Genomic DNA, 21,791 nt, shown 5'->3' on the forward strand with positions numbered 1-21,791 from the left:
ATACTGGGAAATGGGAGAGGCATGAGATTACAGAGAACATAAAAGGATTATCAGGCAGCAGGGAAATGCCTGCTGAGATTAAAAGTCATAAATTTTATAGTGTGGCTAAACCAAACCAAACCCACTGATGTCAAGTTGATTCCGACTCATAACTCATGGCAGCCCTATAATAGGACAGAGTAGAACTGCCCCGTAGGGTTTCCAAGGCTATAAATCTTTACGGATGCAGACTGCCACATCTTTCTCTCATGGAGTAGTTGGTGAGCTCCGACCGCCAACCTTTTGGTTAGCAATTAAGTGTTTTAACCACTGAGCCACCAAGGCTCCTCCTGGTGTAGATAGATGGCTTAATTCATAATGAGATCTGAGCTGGAAAGGGAAAGAAATAAAAGTTTTGGGGGAGGGAGTTGCTAATAAAAAAATGAAGGGGGCAAGGGTCTTGAAGTCTCAAAGTAAGGAGATGGGGAATGAAGTTCAGAGAGTAGAAGACGGAATTGGAATCTTGGGATCAACTTTCTTCTCAGTAAACTACTTCTGTATCTTGATGAGAAGCAAGTAGCCTTTAGGTATAATTGTTGTACTATTGGTCGTTGCCTCTTTTGGGTTTTTTGTGGAACATGATGAAGCAGTTAAGATGATGTTTATCTTTTGAGCTATTAAATCGTTGAAATAGATAGTTCCTGTGTTTGAGTTAAGCAGAACATCGCAGGCTGTTCAAGTCTCTTCAGAGCTTTGCTTATAATGCCCACCTCCTGAGGAAGCATAGGTAGGGGTGAGTTCTTAACAGGAGATTGTAATCCTCTCCTCAAAATTTTAAATATTTAAGTAACACTGAAAGGCAGCAGCGATTTATATTGAGTTAATTACAAACACTGAGGTAACTAAATTTATTTACCTCACTAAATGACTCTTTAACATTAGTTAGAAAAGTTTAGTGTATTTAGCTCTCTTCAGGTTATGAAGCTTATAATAAAACCCGTTCATTAAAAGTTGGAGTTTTTTTTTTTTTTAGATTGAGAAACTGAACTAAAACTAAAAACCAAACCTTTTGCTGTTGAATTGATTCCGACTCTTAGCGACCCTATAGGACAGAGTAGAACTACCCATAGGGTTTCCAAGGACTGGCTCGTGGATTTGAACTGCTGACCTTTTGGTTAGCAGCCAAGCTCTTAACTACTGTGCCACAAGGGCTCTGAGAAACTAAACAGTAGTAGAAAAATGAGTGCCTTGGATTTCTGGAATTTGGGAAGCCAAAAGAGTCCTCAGTAAATTAATAGTATAAAAATTTAATGAGCTTTAGTTTTATTTATTTTCCAGGGAAAAACAGTTAAAAATCCCCTTGATTTATTTTTTCAGTACTAAATTATGCATTTAAACTTAGAGAGCTCTGAGTGATGCCATAAAGTATGCTGATGTGACCTGCTAAAGTAAAGTGCATGGGAAAATAGCCATTTGGAATAGATTTGTTAAGAAAAGTTTGAAATTCCTGAACTTGGGCTAATTTGTTTTCCATGGATCCCGTGAGGATACTTGCAAAACCAGATGACAGGATACAGTTGGATCTTGTGAATGACACTAGTTTACAATTATGTTTTCTAGATTTCTTCCATATGTTGCTGACTTCTTTGTATTTGACCATGTATGGATACACAGAATTCCATAGGCCAGTGAGGAAAAGAAGGTTTATAAACAGACTCTCTAAGGGTATAAAATGCAGATCTTCATTTTTCTTACCAAGTCAATAAGCAATTAGGTTGTTGAACTGGGCTTTAATTTAAGCAATAAAAATCAGCAGATGATTCATGTACAACAGTTAGATTTTTGCATCAGTTTCTAATATGCAGTGGTATGTCATTTTAAAGAACTATTAGGTAAAGGGGATAGCATGGTTACTTTGGATGTTTCTGCTTCAGTGATGGTTACAATAAATGAGTGATCGTTTTTCATGAAGGTGATAGGAATGAATTCAAGATATATTGAGATGTTAGATATGACCTGTCGTTTGACTAGAGACCAAAAAAAAAAAAAAAAAAAATCCCACTGCCATTGGGTCAATTCCGACTCCTAGCAACCCTGTAGGGAGAGTAGAACTGTCCCATAGGGTTTCCAAGGCCATAAATCTTTAGGGAAGCAGACTGTCACATCTTTATGCCCCGGAGCAGCTGGTGGGTTTGAACTGCGGATCTTTCAGTCAGCAGCCAAGTGCTTAACCGCTGTGCCACCAGATAAATAAACTGTAAACTTCCTAAGCCAGAGAGATAGTATCACTTAAAAATGTTGTAGTTTTGATGCTCTAACACTGATGAGTCTGATTGTTTCCTTTGAGGCATTTTGCCACCTCATATTAAGGTGGAAACCCTGGTGGTGTAGTGGTTAAATGCTACGGGTGCTAACCAAAAGGTTGGCAGTTTGAATCCACCAGGCGCTCCTTAGAAACTCTGGGGCAGTTCTACTGTGTCCTATAGGGTCGCTATGAGTCAGAATCAACTTGACGGCAGTGAGTTTATTATTAAGGTAACCTGGTACCAGAGAAGCAGTGGTAGCAAAGTTTCTTTCTTGATAATACAATTCTCCTAACAAAAAACTTTTGAATGCTGTAGACCTGCACTGTTCAATTCAGTAGCCACTAGCCACATTTGGTTATTTAAGTTAATTTAAATTAATTTAAACAAAAAATTCAGACCTTCAGTCTCACTAGCCACATTTCAAGGACTTTGTGGGTAAGTGGGTACCATATTGGACAGTGCAGATAGACCATTTCTATCATTGCAGAAACTTTACTGAACATTGCTACTGTAGACTTTCTTGTTCGACAATCATTAGCCCCAACTCAGTACGCACTTCATGCATCAGCTAGCATCTGTAAGAAAATGCCAAAGAAAAATAGAAAGACATCACCATTTCTGAGTCTCTAAAGGTGAACCAAACATTTTCTTCACAGAAATTAGTCACTTTTCCTTTCCAAACCCCTTTTAATCAACGTAAATGGTTGAAATTGCTTTTCACACGACTTTTACATTTCACATGCTTTTCACATTTTCATCTTAAATCCGGTAGTACTTAATTTGTGCCATCTTATGGCACTTTGAGGTCCCTGAGTGGTGCAGGCAGTTTGTAATCCACTGCTAACCTAAAGGTTGGTAGTTGACCCCACCCAATGGCTTTACAGAAGAAAGATCTGGCCAACTGCTTCCACTAAAGTACAGCCAAGAAAAACCTATGGAGCATTTTTGCTCTAACACATGGGGTTGCTGTGAGTCGAAATTGACTCAATGGCAGTGGATTTAGTTTTTTATTTGGATGGCACTTAGTCATAGTTTGGGTATAATTTTTGTGTTTTGTATTAGTTATCCTGTCAGCATACCCAGAGCCACTACCCTTAATAAGTGCTTAATATACCTGTGCATCCAGTGAAAACCTGTCTTTTTCTGGGAGAACTACTCTTTTTCCTATTTTAGTCAGTGTTTCTTTTGCCTTGTTGTTGTTGAGTGCTGTTAAGTTGATTCTGACTCATAGTGACCCAGTAGCGCAGAGGAGAACTGCATTTAGCAGAAACATATGCTCAGGATGAATAATCAGTATACACGATATAGAGCTTGGGGTTACAGATAATCTTAGATTGTACCAGGAACTGTTGTTGTTCTTGTTGTTTAAGTCCAGTGCCCTCTCTCAAATAACTTTTTCTTTTTAATTCTAAATAGAAGTAAAGATCTTAAACAATCTTAATAGAAGTTCACCATATCAGAAAACATTTTTTTCACTGTCTGGACCTTTGCTGATTGCACTGGCCAGAGTATACAGTATCACATTTGAGAAGAGACTTGGATCTTAGCCTTAACATAAACACAAGTGTTAATAATTATAGTCACGTTGAGAAAGATTTGGGAATCGTAATAAGTTCACTTGAGTAATTGATTTGGACCGAACTAGATGGAGTTAGTCCAGGAAAACGTTTAAAATAAATGTAAGATGTGCCTGTCTGATTAACCACATTTGGTTCTGTGAATTATGGAATCATTCAAACATATTGTTTATTTATATTATTAGCTATGCATTTAGGGCTTATAAGTATTTTATGGCTTTAGTGGTTATTACTATTTTATCAGTTCCTCTTTCTTTCCCTACACCAAGTATGAGCCATAAACCCTACATGAGTTTGCCAAGAGCTTGGCAAACTATTTACTACATACGTGCTTTTCTTTAAAGTATGCAGGACTCCTCTACATACGTGCTTTTCTTTAAAGTATGCAGGACTCCTTATGTCCACAGTATATTGATTTTAAAGGAAATGTCGGGGTGGATAGATTTAGTTTGGAAAAACTTCCCAGTTGGTTTTGATAAACACTTACATCCCTACTTCTTCTCCCTTGTTGGATACCACTAATGTAATATACAATATTAATATCTGTACCAATGACTCTTACAGGTGGAACAATCCAAAGTTTTAATCAAAGAAGGTGGAGTTCAGTTACTGCTCACGATAGTTGATACCCCAGGATTTGGAGATGCAGTGGATAATAGTAATTGGTAAGAAAGGGGTTTGTACTCGGTGCTTTTCATTGGCATTTGGGGAGTGGGAAAGGTGGTTAAACTTTTCTACCTGATACTATAAAACTTTTCGTCTTAGCAAACGTGACTGAACTTATAATAATAGGACCCAGGGTCATTGTCAAGTTACTTGACATTGTTGTTTAATGTCTGTGATTCCATTTCTTTTTCTATAAAATGAAAATAATACTTACATAGAATTATTTTAAAGAATTAAATTCTAAAACAACATCTAGTTAGGTATAAGAACTCTCTCTATATAAAAAAATTTAAAAGTTTTCATTCTCTACTAGAGTTTTATTCATTTGTATGAATTATTTTCTAGCTTATCCTAACTTAAACTTCATTTTTAGACCTTCAGATTTTTTTAATAAGTGAAGAAAAACCCCATGAAATTTTGGTCATAAGTAGTAAATCTTAGTACCTTATAAGAAATATTATTTTTCTTTGATTTCCAATTGTTTTTGAAATAATTTTCTGTCAGTTCTTATAATATCTAAGTAAACTTATCGTGAGGTTTTTATATTATTTAAAGTAATCTTTTCATTAGAAATTTAAAACTCCTTAGGTATAATGTTTTCATATTGTACAAAGTATCTGAGCTTTGATACACTCATCAATGCATATAATATGCCAATAATAAATTGGCAGTATTTTGACAATTTTATTTTATTTGGAAAATTAGAAATAATGAATCAAGATTTATTTAGCTTAATTTATGCCTGTTTCTTGAACCAGTATGTACAAGTAGTAACTAGGGAAGGTTATCTTCCACCTGTTAAATTGATTTTGCCCATTTAAAAATACTGATTACAAAAAAGGTCCCTGGGCGGCACAGACGGTTTGTGCTTGGCTGGTAACCCAAAAGTTGGTGATTCAGACCTACCCAGCAGCACCGTTTCTTACCCTAATTCACCCCTGCCTGGCAATCTGTTTCCTTAAAGATTATGGCCAGGAAAACCCTATGGAGCGGTTCTACTCTGCAGTACATGGGATCTCCTAAGTCACAAATCAACAATAAAAATGCCGATTACAACTGTTGCCCTTTAAATAGAGTCCCAAGTTGTACATTAATATACAGAATTTCAACTTAATTGTTTTTTTGTCTTTCTGCATCCTATAGCTGGCAGCCTGTTATCGATTACATTGATAGTAAATTTGAAGACTACTTAAACGCAGAATCTCGAGTGAACAGACGTCAGATGCCTGACAACAGAGTGCAGTGTTGTTTATACTTCATTGCTCCTTCAGGACATGGGTCAGTACCTTGACGCTTCTGATACCTTTTACTTTACTATTAACATTGTATGCCTATTTTAGCAATCCTTATCTCTAAAACTGTACCAAAGCATACCAAATGTAAAATCCCAAGCTCCATGTAAAAATGACTTGTAGAAAAGCTTATTAAGTTCTAGGGAAGCCAGCAATGATTTTATTTTCTTGGTTCTACATACCTAAGGAAGAAAGGAAGAGTGTTTCTATTATGGTTTGAAGTTTGAATGTGGCTAATGTAGCTTTTTTTGACCACTCTTTGCCACTAATTGAACCACCAAATAAGGAAAAGCAGCCATAACAATTAGCTTAGACATATTCTAAGAAACCCAGAGATGTTATTTGCTATAGGTATGACAGAGGGGTACAAAAAATCTTAAGTAGAAATATTCTCAGGTGCTGTTTCTTTCTTTGATAAATTTGTTTGGCTTCTATTGTACCTAAGCTATCGCAGTCACATTGTTTGAGTATTGTGTCATCAGCTTTGCTACTTATTAGGAGTTAGGATCTAAGTATCCAAACATCCTTCTGATTTGATTGTTCTGTTAGTAGGCTCAGGCTGTACTCCATTTTTTGTTCTTTGTACTCCTCTCTCATTTTGAGTAGACATGTCATTGTTAGCTGCACATGTTTCTAATTAATCTTCAAACTTTTTCTTTGGCTAAATGACTCAGCATAATTCAACTATCTGATGATTGCACCTCTGCTATCTCTCCAAACAAAACTGGACTGTCATACAGCATCAAAGTGACATTGATTAAATAGCATTAAATAATCTAATACCCGCATTACAGCAGTGTGAACCAGTTCTTTGTAAGAGTACCTGTCTCTTCTGTTTTCTGTGTCTCCCTCCACTTGTTTTCTAGATAGGCTGGAGCCCATTATCATTATCTTTCTTGGTTTAATAGGGAGCCTCAGTTGTATAATTTGCCATTTGTGCACTATCAGCTGGGAGTAGTGAAAATTTTTCATTTTTCTAATAGTCTTTCTCCTACAGTGTTCTCAGAAGTTTACATATTTAAATCACTAAACTGGCTCATCTATTTAAAGGCTCAAAAAAAGTAACCTGAAAAATATAACACACTGTATAGCCTTTTATGAGCACTCTTGTAGTTTTTTCCTGAATTTATTTATTTTTATAATTCTAGCATAACTTGCTGGGGATTTTTCCTGGAAGGCAGCAAAGAAGAAAATCTTAATTTGTAGCTAAGTCAATAGAAATTTGTCAGCTTATAACCAATTTTATTATTAGATCTGTGGACTCTTTCCAAGTTTTAATAATTCTCATGAAATCACATTCCTGCCATCCTCTGGGGAAAATGCATTTTTTTAAATTGCATGGGAAAGAAGTTTTTTTTTTTTCCCCCCAGAAAAAAATTTTATATGATTCAAATGATGTGTAGTGGCTTTGGGCCATTTCTTATTTGTCAAAAGGGATAGACATTCAGAATTTTATTTTCTATATTTAAAAATGTACTTTTGAAGAGCTTTTCATTATTGAATTATGTTTGTAATTTTTCTGTGATGTAATTATTTTTCACTGATAGAGTGCATGCTGAATCATTCAGTGTTGGTAATTTTTTGTTATGTATGATGGATTTTTATATTATTTGGTAGACGTATGTGCCTGTGTGCTGTGGAGGTAGGATAGATGGAACAAGGCAGGGAAAAAATCATTTTATCTTGGCAATTTTACTGAGTGAAACTTGAAAACATGGTGTACCACATAACGGCACCCTGCACTGGGCTGCACGTAACTATTGTTTGAGTCTGCTTGTTCTTAGTGCTGCGTTCTCTGCGTCGCCTTCTGGTTCCCTTGACAGGTAAATGCTTACCAACCTGTCAGAGTCGGATGTGCTTACACTGTTTCGCACCTGAAAATAAGTTATTCACTTGAATATCACCTAATCTTGAAAACTGCACCTTCCCAATAACACACAGGAAATCATAAATATACTTATAAGCCTTATCTTGCAGTTCAGAAGACTGAGAGGCAAAAAATGTAAGTGATATGTATATGTGGGAAACCCTGGTGGCACAGTACTTGAGTGCTGTGGCTGCTAACCAGTTCAAATCCGCCGGGCGCTCCATGGAAACTCTGTGGGGCAGTTCTGCTCTGTCCTATAGGGTCGCTATGAGTCAGAATCGACTTGACAGCAGTGGGTTTATGTACCTGTGGTGATAGAGTACATCAAGGATGCATGCTTACACTCTGTTGCACCTGAAAATAACTTATTCACGTAAATATTACCTAACCCCAAAAAGTACACCTTCCCAAAATACAAAGGAAACAGAAAATATACTTATAAGCCTTATCTTGCTGTAGAGACAAAAGTTTTACACAGTTACTCCTCCAGGATGCAGCACTTCATACAATAACCTCTCAACCCAGAAATATAGTGCTGATGAACGTCCTTCTATTTTACGCAGTTATGCAAGGCCCTGTCCCAATGCCAGCATATACTATAAATAGTTAAAAAAAAAAAAAAAGTCTCTCCAGAAACCCCAGAGGCACAAAATGTAAATAGTACCTGTATGTAGTAGTAGGGGTGAAAGGGTTAACTATATTTAGAAATTGAACAAAATTTTGGCCATTGGTAGGTGCTACTGTATATTAAGTGAAAGAATATGCACCAAATTTTATGTTGAGAGTTACAAATCCGCTGCTCGCTACAAACTGAAATTTTAGGTGCTATGATAAATGAATTAGGTCCTTTCTATCTTGTCAGGGTAGCCCCCGGATTCCCTTTTTAGAGGGATCCCTTTTAGGAGTAATTATAAATCAGTCCGTCATTATATTTGCAGTGCCCCCGACCCAGCCCTGCCAAATGATCATCACTGAATGCAGGACTGACTTATGATATCAGCTCTTGTTGCCTTTTTCCCCTTGTGTAGTGGTGGGTAAGTTTGAGTTGGAATCGACTCGACAGCAACGGGTTAAGCACTGGGCTGCTAACCAAAAGGTCAGCAGTTTGAATCCACCAGCCGTTCCTTGGAAACCCTATGGAGCAGTTCTACTCTGTCCTGTAGGGTTGCTGTGAGTCGGAATTGACTTGACAGCAACAGTTTTTTAACAGCTTTTTTTTTAAAAAACAGTTTTTTAACCTTTTTAACTTTTTTTTTCTTTTTTTAACCAATTTGGAATGTGAATTTTAAGATGATGTTTTTACCTTTTAGATACCGATTGCAACTTAAATCAGGGAGTACCATGCAGTGTGTTACTTAATATGGTCCTTCCAGCCACATGGAATCTTGTGGCTCCCTTAAAATGACTGGGTGGGACTATGCAAATAAAGTACTTGTGGCCCACCAAGAGGCTTGCACAGCCTGCTAATACTGTAGATAAGGTGCACGGAACCCTTGTGGGAATGGGACCATACAAATAAGATGTATGGAACCCTAACGAGGGGATTGGTCAGTTTTGCCACTCTGTTAGGCTTAAAGGGAGCCAATCCCAAAAGTGGGGAAGGGGGACCTTACTACTATCAAGAAGAAAAGCTGGGAGCAGAGCACATCCTTTGGACTCAGGGGTTCCTGTGCTGCATAACCTCCTAGACCCAGGAGACAGAGCTGTAACACTGGAGAAAAGCATGAGAGGGTGAGAAGTGGCAGCAAGCAAGCTTGGCAAAGAAACGGTAGCAGCAGAAACCAGGAGACTGGTGTAAGATGACGCATTGGGCTTTCTGCCCACAGAGTGAGGCAGTTACGGTGGGCATGCTGACCCATGGGGTGAGAGAGCTGAACACCTTTGGGCAGGGGGTTTGCTGGCTGAGTGGGGTGCCTCTAAGAACTTATTGGCAGAGCTAAAAAGGTATAACACTCAACCTGAGCGGGAGCTAAGAATGTAGGGCCCAGGCCAAGAGTGTAGGGCCCAGACAGAGACCACAGGGCCCAGCAGCAGCAGGTCGAGAAGAAGCCGTCCTGATTGAAGAACTGTATCCTGAGTTGTACTGTTACTCCCAAGTTAATCCTGATCTTGAATTGTAGCCTGTTACTTCCCTAATAAACCCCGCAACTGTGAGCATGGTCTGTGAGTTCTGTGTAGCCATTGCAAGGAATTATTGAACCCAGCAGAGAAGTAGAGTGTGCTGTGGGAGAGAGGCTGGTGTCAGGATTGGTAAAAAGGTTGAAGGGTAGAGATGCGTTTAACCTCCACCTAATAGAAATGATTAGTTTTGGGCTGATGGCTAATCTGGATTCTCTTCCCCCTTTTGAAGTTAGAGGACCTGTGATGCCACGCCATTTTTTTTTTTTTTATTAACATTTATTCAGCTTCAAGTGAACGTTTATAAATCAAGTCAAACTGTCACATATAAGTTTATATACACCTTACTCCGTACTCCCACTTGCTCTCCCCCTAATGAGTCAGGCCTTCCAGTCTCTCCTTTCGTGACAATTTTGCCAGCTTCCAACTCTCTCTATCCTCCCATCCCCCCTCCAGACAGGAGATGCCAACGCAATCTCAAGTGTCCACCTGATACAAATAGCTCACTCTTCTTCAGCATCTCTCTCCTACCCACTGTCCAGTCCCTTTCATGTCTGATGAGTTGTCTTCAGGAATGGTTCCTGTCCAGTGCCAACAGAAGGTTTGGGGACCATGACCGCCGGGATTCCTCTAGTCTCAGTCAGACCATTAAGTATGGTCTTTTTGTGAGAATTTGGGGTCTGCATCCCACTGATCTCCTGCTCCCTCAGGGGTTCTCTGTTGTGCTCCCTGTCAGGGCAGTCATTGTTTGTGGCCGGGCACCAACTAGTTCTTCTGGTCTCAGGATGATGTAGGTCCCTGGTTCATGTGGCCCTTTCTGTCTCTTGGGCTCTTAGTTATCATGTGACCTTGGTGTTCTTCATTCTCCTTTGCTCCAGGTGGGTTGAGACCAATTGATGCATCTTAGATGGCCGCTTGTTAGCATTTAAGACCCCAGACGCCACATTTCAAAGTGGGATGCAGAATGTTTTCATAATAGAATTATTTTGCCAATTGACTTAGAAGTCCCCTTAAACCATGGCCCCCAAACCCCCGCCCTTGCTCCGCTGACCTTTGAAGCATTCATTTTATCCCGGAAACTTCTTTGCTTTTGGTCCAGTCCATTTGAGCTGACCTTCCATGTATTGAGTATTGTCCTTCCCTTCACCTAAAGCAGTTCTTATCTACTAACTAATCAGTAAAAAACCCTCTCCCTTCCTCCCCCCCTCGTAACCACAAAAGTATGTGTTCTTTTCAGTTTATACTATTACTCAAGATCTTGTAATAGTGGTCTTATACAATATTTGTCCTTTTGCCTCTGACTAATTTCGCTTAGCCTAACGCCTTCCAGGTTCCTCCATGTTATGAAATGTTTCACAGATTCGTCGTTGTTCTTTATCGATGCGTAGTATTCCATTGTGTGAATATACCACAATTTATTTAACCATTCATCCGTTGATGGACACCTTGGTTGCTTCCAGCTTTTTGCTATTGTGAACAGAGCTGCAGTAAACATGGGTGTGCATATATCTGTTTGTGTGAAGGCTCTTATTTCTCTAGGGTATATTCCGAGGAGTGGGATTTCTGGGTTGTATGGTAGTTCTATTTCTAACTGTTTAAGATAACGCCAGATAGATTTCCAGAGTGGTTGTACCATTTTATATTCCCACCAGCAGTGCCACACCATTTTTAGAGTGAGTTTTATGTAGAAGGTTTTCTGTCTTAGAAATGTATACACACACACATTTTCATTTGTTCCATAGTAATCTTATTTTGCTGTTTTGCTATAGGCTTTGAGGTTAAATAGTCTTTTCCCTCTAAAGTCAGCGTAACTTCTAGAAATAGAATTTCCATCATTTAAAAGCAACAGTTAAAAAACTAAATTTGTGATGAAAAGATAAACTGAAATAAAATTAAATGAACAGAGGAAGATTTTTAATCAGAGTGTAATCTACATGTGATTTAAATGTTTTCCATTCATATTTTGAAAGTTTCTGAAATTTGTATATTAATTTGAAAGACCGTAAAAAAAACAAATCCATTGCTGTCGAGTCGATTCCAACTCATAGAGACCCTATTGGACAGAGGAGAACTGCCCCGTAGAGTTTCAAAGGAGCACCTGGTGGATTCAAACTGCCGACCTTTATGGTTAGCAGACGTAGCTCTTAAACCACTGCGCCACCAGGGTTTCCCTTAAAAGGGCAGGAGGGTTTTTTGTTTTGTTGTTATTTATTCTGTTGTTGAGAATATACATAACAAAACATACACCAATTCAGCAATTTTTATGTGTACAATTCAGTGATATTGATTACATTCTTAGAATTGTGCAGCCATTCTCACCCTCCTTTTCTGAGTTATTCCTCCCCCATTAACACAAACTCACTGAAAAGCAGGAGGGTTTTATCCGGGTATTTTCTAAACTTTTTTGAAGTTTTTTTCTAAAATTTAATTTTTTTTAATGATTTGATTTATTTTCTTTTTAAGAAGTTGATGTCCCCAGTTTACTTGTCATGGCTATTTTAAGTGTTTTTCTTCTTTAAAGTTGGAATATAAATAATAGCAAGTATTGTTTTCTTTTTAAGTATAAAATCTTACCTTGTTAACTTGGCTTTTGACTTTAATATTTTGTATTAAATACTCTTAAGATGTATTGAAATTTTGGATTAACTGAACTCTTTGCTTTTCTGTCCTTGGTTTAAGCAGGCTTTTGCTTTTGTATGAACTTACGAAAATAGCAAGGTATTGGTAGTTTAAATTTTGATCATGAGCATAATCCGGAGACTTTAAGCTATAAATTTTTCTAAGATTGAATAGGTCGTGGCTTTTATATTGTTATATTTACTGATGAAAAGAAGCGAAACAAAATTATTTTCAAAGATTGTTAGATTCTTTCATTTAGCCCAAGTGAAGTAAAGGCAGTGTTTATAAATAATACGGTGTAATTCCAAATGTATTTGCTTTCCCATCGTGTTCCCCAGTCTCTGAATCCCAGCAACTTCCAGGGTTTCAAGATAAGGAGAATTAGAGTAGGAAGCAACAATCTGTTCTATCTTAATTCTCCATCTGTTCCTTCTGCCTCCTCACCCGCATCTTTCTACCAGCCAGCTTCACTACCACAATGAGATACAGCATTATTCATTAATGAAAAGGAATACCTCATCAGCATCTCAGGGCCCCAGCCCTCTTCCCCAACTTTAAAAATACACGTGTATATGTGTGTTTGTATGTGTGTCAACAGCACCTAAAAACAAGAGCTTTTTCTTTAAGATACGAGTCAATAAAATTTATATCAAAATATTGCATAACTTAGAGCTATTTTTCCTCATAGTTTTATAAAAAGGTGAGTGATGCCACTTTAGAATGATATTCCTATGCAGAATATTCCCTTTATCTTCGTTTAGTCTTGTGGAACATTATATTCCACAGTATATTTTAGATGTGAGAAATTTCTTTGGTTTTTACTTAGAGTCACTAAAGAACACAGGGATAAACACAGCAGTTTACTTTTTTTTGTCAAATATGTGGGCACCTTCTCAAGTGTTACGCACTGTGCTAGGTGCTAGGGATACAGATGAATGAGACACAGTCCTTTACTCTGTAGAATCTTCTAGTGAAAAGATGGGAAAAACAAATGCACAAGTAGGCAATTACTGTACAGCACACTAAGTACTTTGAACTCTTACAGAAGGATGCCTAGTCCCATAGGAAATGAGAGTTGTAAGCAAGATCCTATGGGATGAATAAGAACTAGGCAGACCAAGTAAGAGGGGGTGGGGTGGAAGGTTTTCCCAGCAGAAGCAGTAGCCTATGTACAGAGGTCAAAGTATGGTGCTTTCAAGGAATTGTGAGAAGTTTATAAAAGCTGGAACATTGAAAGCAGGAGGTGGCAAAGGAAAGGCCAGGAATGCTAAGACATGAGGCCAGCTGGAGAGACTGTCCTAACAGGCCTTGTAGGCTATGTAAGCTCAGGAATCTGTTCTTTAGTAAGGTTTTCAATCAGGGAATGACTCAAACCAGCTTTGAGTTTTGTTTTGTTTTTAAGACTTCTGTGGTTACAATGTGGGTGGTTTGGAGGAAAACCAGATAGACTCTTGTAGTTACCCATATAAAAGGTCCTGGTGGCCTGAACTAAGGTAATGGCAATGGGAATAAATATATAAATATATTTCTTTGTTCAGTGAATCTTGGTGAATTTTTGGAAGTGAAAATTAGAGGAGGAGGAATCGTAGGTTTCAGGCTTGAATAATTGGGCTCCATTGAGTAACAGTGCCATTCACTGAGATAGAAAGCATGGGCTGGGGGGACTTGGGAGTTCAGGTGAGCTTTTGGTTATCAAGATTTTAAGGTGCTTATGAAGTGCTGAAGTTGCATATCTACTGGGTAGTTTGACACAGGTCTGGAACTCTAGAGAAATCTGGGCTAGAGATGAAGATTTGGAAGTCATTGGCCTATAGGGTATAATTGAACTCTTGGTAGTAGATGATGTCTTACAGAATGTAGAGTAAGAAGAGAAGAGGACCTAGTAAAGAATTCTGAGGAACATAGCTCTTAAGGGACTAGCATACAAAGAGGATCCTGAAAAGTACCTAATGGGGAACAGCAAACCCTGGTGGTATAGTGGTTAAGAGCTCGGCCGCTAACCAAAAGGTCAACAGTTCTAGTCCAGCAGGCGCTCCTTGGAAGCCCTATGGGACAGTTCTGCTCTGACCTATAGGGTTGTTATGAGTCGGAATCAATGACAACAGATCGGGTTTTATTTTATTTTACGTCAGATGCTGCGAATTAGGACCATTTAGAAAGTAATGAATGGCAAGCAACATAGTATTTATGAGTTAGTAGCTGGTAATATATTAGCAGCAAGTATGTATTTGGTGACCTTCTTGAAAGTATAATATCAAAATGGAGTCAGCAGCTAGACTGTAAAGAAATAATAATGAAGATTATCTTTTAGCATCTTCTCTGAGAAGGATAGTTGATAGCAAGAATTGAATGTAGGGTTGAAACAGGGCTGCCATTTCTTTTCATTTAAAAATAAACAATTTTTAAATCACAAATTTTGAGTAATAAATATGTAGTCTGTTATTCTAGGAAATTCTATTAGGAGCCTTTCTGGTTTTTCTAATTCCTCCTTAGGACTAAAATCCTATGACCAGGGGTTCAAAGGCAGGAGTCAAAGCCTTCTTAACCTACTCCAGTGCTTGTTGAAGTCCGGTTGTACCTAACTGTTGCTGGCCCAATACATCTTCAGAGACAGTGTTTCTGATAAGTAAGTAAAGTTGTTAGTTGGCATCAAGTTGGCTCCGACTGATGGTGACATTATGTGTAACAGAATGAAACATTGTTAAGTAGTTCTACTATATTTAATTTAGTATTGGGAATGTGAAAAATATACTCCTCCAAACTGACCAATTTTGTCATAATAAATATTGTATATTTCAGACTTAAACCATTGGATATTGAGTTTATGAAGCGCTTACATGAAAAAGTGAATATCATCCCACTTATTGCCAAAGCAGACACACTCACACCAGAGGAGTGCCAACAGTTTAAAAAACAGGTGAGCAGAATGAGTTTGAACTCAGGGATTTTTATACCATTTGTATAATTTGCAGTTTTTTATCATTTTCCGCACAATGTATTGCAATCTATTTTTCTTGCTCCTTTGCTATATTGTTGTTTATGCTGTATTAAAAGTAACCTTTACTGAAAATAATCTCGTGCCTTTGTTTTCTCTTCAGAGCTCTTATCCACTGTCATAGTACCCTTATCCTTTGGTAATTTTTTAAAATACTGGTACAATATAAATAAGACTAGATGTTTCTGTGTAGCCCACACCACCATGCCCCTTTTCTTCAGAATTACTTTCTTAGAATTATTTCTTATTCTTTATTTTGTGATGGTACTTTCCTAATAAGACAGTCTTATTCCTTTTATAACAGACATATTTATTTCACTATGCCTTGCCACCATTGTTTGTCATTTTTATTTTTACAATTTTTTGGGAATAAAGTGATACCTAATAGTTTCTTTAAGGAGCCCTTATGGTGTAATAGTTAAGCACTTGGCTGCTAACTGAAAGGTTGGCAGTTCAGACCCACCAGCTGAACCTGGTGAACTGTTCCTGTAAAGATTTCAGCCTTGGGAACCCTTTGGGGCAGTCCTGCTCTGTCCTGTAGGGTCATTATGAGTTGGAATCAACTGAACAGCACACAGAAACAGCAACAACAGTTTAACTTTTATTTTCTAGAAAGGCTAAACACTTTTTAAAGTAGGGGTTTATTTTTATTTATTTTGTGAATACCCTGTTCAAATCATTTGTCTTTTTGGACAGTAGTGCAGGTAGTCCCCGACTTACGACGGGTTCTGTTGTGACAACTGTGTCATAAGTTGGCTCTGATGTAAGTCAGATACCTCTTTTTTTTTTTTAAGTTTTCATTATTGCCTTTTATTATCAGGATCTTTATAAATCCAGTCTTTATTTGTCTTTGCGGGTTGGAAAGATTGCATATAAACTTACAGGTATATTTTAATACATAAAAAAATACCCAAATCATAAAAGTTTACCCCGACAATGAAGAAGAGTTGGACAACGTTGGCATTTTGTCATGTGTGGTAAGGTCAGTTGTGGAAGGTTCTGGATCATCTGGGTTATCCCTGGGAATGGGGATGTTGGTTCTAGTCAAAAAATTAGTGAGAGCTGTCTATATGATCCTTTTCTTTTTTCTTCATATATTTCGCGGTAACATCTCACTGCTTCGCTAATCTGCCTATGGACTTTAGCAAAGCGATCAGCGTTTGGGTCTGTTTTCAAGCAACTGAAGCCCCTGATTAGATTTAGAAAACTAAATTTATGCAGCAGTGTTTTGAACACTAAATCATAAAATGAACATCTGAAAATGATAACATCAGCAGATTACATGCTGCAGCATTGTATATATTACCAACAATAAGATGAACAACAAAAAAACACTAAAAACTGTTTGTCATAACTAGAATATGTTGTAAATCAGGGACCATCTGTACTGGGTATTGCCTTTATGTATTTATATGGGTTCTTTTCACTCTGGCTGTTCAAATCTCGTTTCCACAAGTATTTTTTTCTCTTTTGCTTCTTACATTTTAATTTTGTTTTCGTTGTATGAAAGTTCATTATATGAACATAATTGAACTTACCTATCTTAAAATTTGTTTCCTTTTGTCTACCAGTTATATTGCTGCATTTCCATAGCTGGATTAATGTTGTTTGCTTCATTTTAATGTGTTGAGATTTTAAGTATTTAATCCATTTAGGGAAACCCTGGTGGCGTAGTGGTAAGTGCTACAGATGCTAACCAAGAGGTCGGCAGTTTGAAGCCTCCAGGCACTCCTTAGAAACTACCGGGCGGTTCTGCTCTGTCCTACAGGTTCACTTCTATCTGGATTTATTTAAATCAGTACAGTTAATAATGTTAAAATTATTTTTCTTATTCGACGGCAGCAGGGTTTATGCTAGAATAACTAACATATATTGAGCTTCGTGGCTCAGTGGTTAAGCTCTTGACTGCTAACCGAAAGGTCAGTGGTTCAAACCCATCATTTGCTCTGTGGGGAAAAGATGTGGCAGTCTGCTTCCACGAAGATTTACAGCCTTGAAAACCCTATGGGGCAGTTTTATTCTGTCCTGTAGGATCACTGTAAGTTGAAACCGACTTGATGGCAATGGGTTTGGTTTGATTTGTGCCAGGCATTTAAAGCCTAAGAATGACCTATAAGGCAGATTATTATCTCTGTTTTACAGACAAAGAAACTGAGACACAGGAAGATTGAATACCTTGCCTGGGGTCACATGGGTAGTGATTAGCAGAGCCAAAGTTTGAATCATAGGCAGTATAGAGCCAAAACCACTCTCTTGTCTACTTCAGTTACTTCCTCTGAAGTAAATTATTCCAACTTGTTCTGAATAATCCTTTGTGCCTGGAATTGTACTAAGGGCTTGGAGACCAAAAACATGAATAAGCAATCATCTCTACTTTCAAATTACTTGCATTCTAGTGGTTGTACAGTTTTCTATTTATTGTGCGTAGAGTACTGGTTCCTAACCAGGAGCGCCTATTGGAATCACATACAAAGCTTTTTCAAAATAAGTTACAGTACTGTATCCCTACCAGCTGGTTCTGTAGATTAAGATGGGGCTTTTTTTTTTTTTTTTTTTTTAATATTTGTTGCTTCGAAGATACTCACTCATTTCATTTTGCTGTAGAACCTCTAAGAATTACTGCTCTTGGAGCTAGCTACTGCTCTTTCTTTTTCTCTTCTAGTTGCTTATTGGCCTCTGACATTTATTCTCATGTTTTTTCTATGTAAATTGTATAGATAACATACCCCAGTTCTAAAATATCTGTGGCTGTGTTTTTCCCAGTAGGCAGTCTTTACTTCTGTTTACAGTATGGCAGTACAGTTACCATGTAACACATTTTGTTTGTTTCCTTGCTTCTGAGGATGCTGCTGTGAAAGTAGAGTCATGATATTAGTATGGTTAGGGAGCTAGTTCTACAAGGTCAGATAGGGTAGGTAGTTAAAATATTTGGATATCTGTATTCTGTTTAGAATTTGGAGTGATTTTGGACAATATCTTTTCATTTGAACGAAATCATTTCTGATGTTATTAATAAGGTGACTTTCTTTGGTATTCTGCAGCCTCTCTATTAACTCTTTAGCTTCTTAATTTCCAGGGCATGCTTTCTCCCAGTACTCTTGCCCAATATTTGTGGGCTCACTGATTTCTATGTATACATATGAGAATATTTTCTGATGAGTGGGCCATTGTTGCTCTTATTCTTTCTTATTCAACCGTACCAAATTCTAGTAAAATTTGTAAGTGAGCTTTACTCTGTTGACTCAGCTGAATTTCCATCTAGAGTAAGAACCTCGGTCATTGTAAAAAAATGACCAAGGTCATTATAAACAAACAATCCCTTTGCTTTCAAGTTGATTCTGATTCATAGCAACCCTGTAGGACAGAGTAGAGCTGCCCCATAGGGTTTCCAAGAAGCAGCTGGTGGATTCGAACTGCCATCCTTTCCGTTAACAGCCAAGCTCTTAACCATTGCTCCACCAGGGCCCAAAGTAAAAATCAACCAGGAAAATCCCTTCTGGGGTCCTAATGTCATTTTTATTACTTTTTTGATATTATAACATTATACTGAACACTTCCCAAGTAATTGGATTTTGAAAATAATATTTATATATCAACTTTATGGTTTAAAAAAAAAAAAAGCAAAACGCCAGCATAGTGCTTTGACATTAGATACAGTTTTGTATCTTTGGAAAGTATTAAAGTATCTAGTGCTACAGACCCATAGTAGGGACTCAAGAAGAGTGTGATAAAAGTAAGACTAAGGCAGCAGGTTTTTAAGGTACTAATTATGAGTGGTGCTCATTTGCTAACTTCCTCTTCCATTTTAGATAATGAAAGAAATCCAAGAACATAAAATTAAAATATATGAATTTCCAGAAACAGATGATGAAGAAGAAAATAAGCTTGTTAAAAAGATAAAGGTAGGCTCATACCCATACATGTAATAACATGTTCTGGGGCATTAAAAGCATACTGTCATATCCACAGGAAAGACCAAATGTATCAGCGTTTTTAAGTAGTTAGTTGGCTTATAAAATGTATGGGGAAATTATTTAGTGTTTGGTTCAACTTTGTCAAGTTAACTTTATTGATTATTATATGAATGCTAAAAGGGAGATGAATAACACAATTCCTCTCTTCAAATGACTTTTAATTAACTGGTTTCACGTTATGCAGTTTCCCTCCTTGAAAATCAAGAGATGCGAAAGGAAAGGACTTGTTTTTACGTACTGTTCTGTTTAACCTTTGTTTTAGGAGCCACACAAAAGCATATTTTCTTTTGTCCTTTTTTAAAAAAGAAAGCAAAAATCTATACCAACATAATTTAGTATTACAGTTTATAATTTGTAGTGCTTTCCTAGGTACCATCAACCTAAAACTTTGTATTGATCAATGGCGTTATTTAGGCTAATAATTTAATTATCTTGGAATAATAGAATACATCTGAGCAATGAAGCATTTCTGAGGTTTTTTACAATAACTACTTATATATTTCTGGGAGCCACAAGAATTTTGAAAGGATTAGAGTTAGTATGAATGAATACATATTTAATCCCCTGGTTATGAAGTTCCAAAAGTTAGAGCGTGGCAAGTATAATATTCTGTGTTTCCAGTACTGTTAGGGCTGGCTTGTAATCAGACAGGCAGACTTGTCACAAGCTTAATTTTCTTCCTCTAAATGCCAGTGTATTTTTTTTACCCTTTTTAATTACTTTCTAAGCTTCCTTTTGGAGTCATTTTTAGCAAATTTTACCCGTTGTTTACCTTGGAAGTAATAACAATGTAGTGGTAGTAGACCAAACAGTGATTCAGTGGCCTGTAAAAGCTAATGCAGAAACTGTAAAGGTAAATTTTTTTTTGCTAATTTGTTGAATGATGTAACTTCTTTATTCTTGGATTTGTGAGGACTGTAGGTATATATTTGAACAAGAATACTTTGTTTTATAGGACCGTTTACCTCTTGCTGTGGTAGGTAGTAATACTATCATTGAAGTTAATGGCAAAAGGGTCAGAGGAAGACAGTATCCTTGGGGTGTTGCTGAAGGTAAGCTTTTCTTCAGTGAATGACTTTCTATAAGATCTCTGAAAATGTGATTAAAATTTTATATTTGTAGTAAATAGTACTGTGTGTATATTGCATTGATATAGTCTAGATTTCAAGGATAGTTGTCATTTCAGTTTCATTTTTATAAGTACATGCTTGTTTCTCAGACCTTGTCTATTAAGTCAAATATGTGTCAAATCCTAAAATTGTACTACGTTAAAAGTCCGTTGTCATCCTCCTCTCCCCCATTATTAAGTCATTAAGTCTATTCCTGCTTTTTTTTTGAGGCCATACTTATAATACAGGGATTGTATCCTGGGATGCAAGGATTACTTCGAGGGAATCTAATGAACCTTCTGAAATTGAAAATAATTTTGGAGAGAAGGCCTACTAGTAGCTTTTAGCCAACTTTCAGATGAATATGAGATCCTCAAGAATGATGAAGAACAATCTTTGAAGGCTCAGTCAAAACATTCAAAATCTCCTTTTCTCAGGATGCAAGTCCCTTTTTTTGGCATCACATCTTTAGAGTAAAAACATTTTATTATTAAGAGCTCCTCATTACTTATTTTGTAAGGAGTTCTAATCACTAGTAAAATACTTAGTTATATCATCAAACCCCTAAAGTCCTCTAGGCAATAGGAGTGTGTTCCTAAATTTGTGTTTATTATATTGGTTTAACCTAGTATCTAATCTTCTATATTATAGTAACTTGAAAGCAAGATTGATTTATGATTGTTTTACCTACTTATTGATATTACTTTCAACAATTCTGTATTGTTTAGGATATTATTCCAAGTTACTGACCTTCTCAATGACTTTCCCCACCCGTACGCTATACTTGTCTCTAGTTCTCTCTCATAGTCAGGCAACCTTCGATTGCAGGGCTTTAGAACTTCTACGCACTTTGGAAATATGCCCTGGAGAAACTGCGTTGTAATTCTAGTTTTTGGTAAAGCCCTCCCTCCCCCCAGGAGTGTTCCTATTTGTGATACATTTTTTAAAAATAAAGAATCTTACTTTTCATTTTGGTTACCTAAGGAAGTTTTCCTGAGGTGATTCCCCTCACTTCCACCACTAAAATTTTAAAATGTAGTTTTTTTTTTAATAGTATATTCTTTGCTCTTAATTTTTTTTTTTTCCTCTAAATGCCAATATATTTTTACCCTTTTTAATTTTTTCAATGTGGGGCAGCTTCCTTTTAGAGTCATTTTTGGCAAATAGTTTTGCCCGTTGTTTACCTCAGTGGTAATACCAAACAAAAAAAAACCAAACCCAGTGCCGTCAAGTCGATTCTGACTCATAGCAACTCTATAGGACAGAGTAGAACTGCCCCATAGAGTTTC

The 21,791-nt window shown here is 37.1% G+C and overlaps 1 protein-coding gene across 1 annotated transcript in view; it reads left to right on the forward strand.

Moving 5' to 3' along the window:
• The window catches only part of SEPTIN7 (septin 7), a 72,111-nt gene that overhangs the window by 27,520 nt on the left and 22,800 nt on the right, over nt 1-21,791 (forward strand). The window contains exons 4-8 of the mRNA XM_049893284.1: nt 4,427-4,527; nt 5,672-5,806; nt 15,224-15,341; nt 19,229-19,321; nt 20,349-20,445. Coding sequence (XP_049749241.1) covers nt 4,427-4,527; nt 5,672-5,806; nt 15,224-15,341; nt 19,229-19,321; nt 20,349-20,445 — 544 coding nt within the window. The remainder of the gene's footprint in view (nt 1-4,426; nt 4,528-5,671; nt 5,807-15,223; nt 15,342-19,228; nt 19,322-20,348; nt 20,446-21,791) is intronic.

The sequence above is a fragment of the Elephas maximus genome, chromosome 8 (assembly GCF_024166365.1).
Source record: "Elephas maximus indicus isolate mEleMax1 chromosome 8, mEleMax1 primary haplotype, whole genome shotgun sequence".
In the NCBI taxonomy this organism is placed as follows: domain Eukaryota; kingdom Metazoa; phylum Chordata; class Mammalia; order Proboscidea; family Elephantidae; genus Elephas; species Elephas maximus.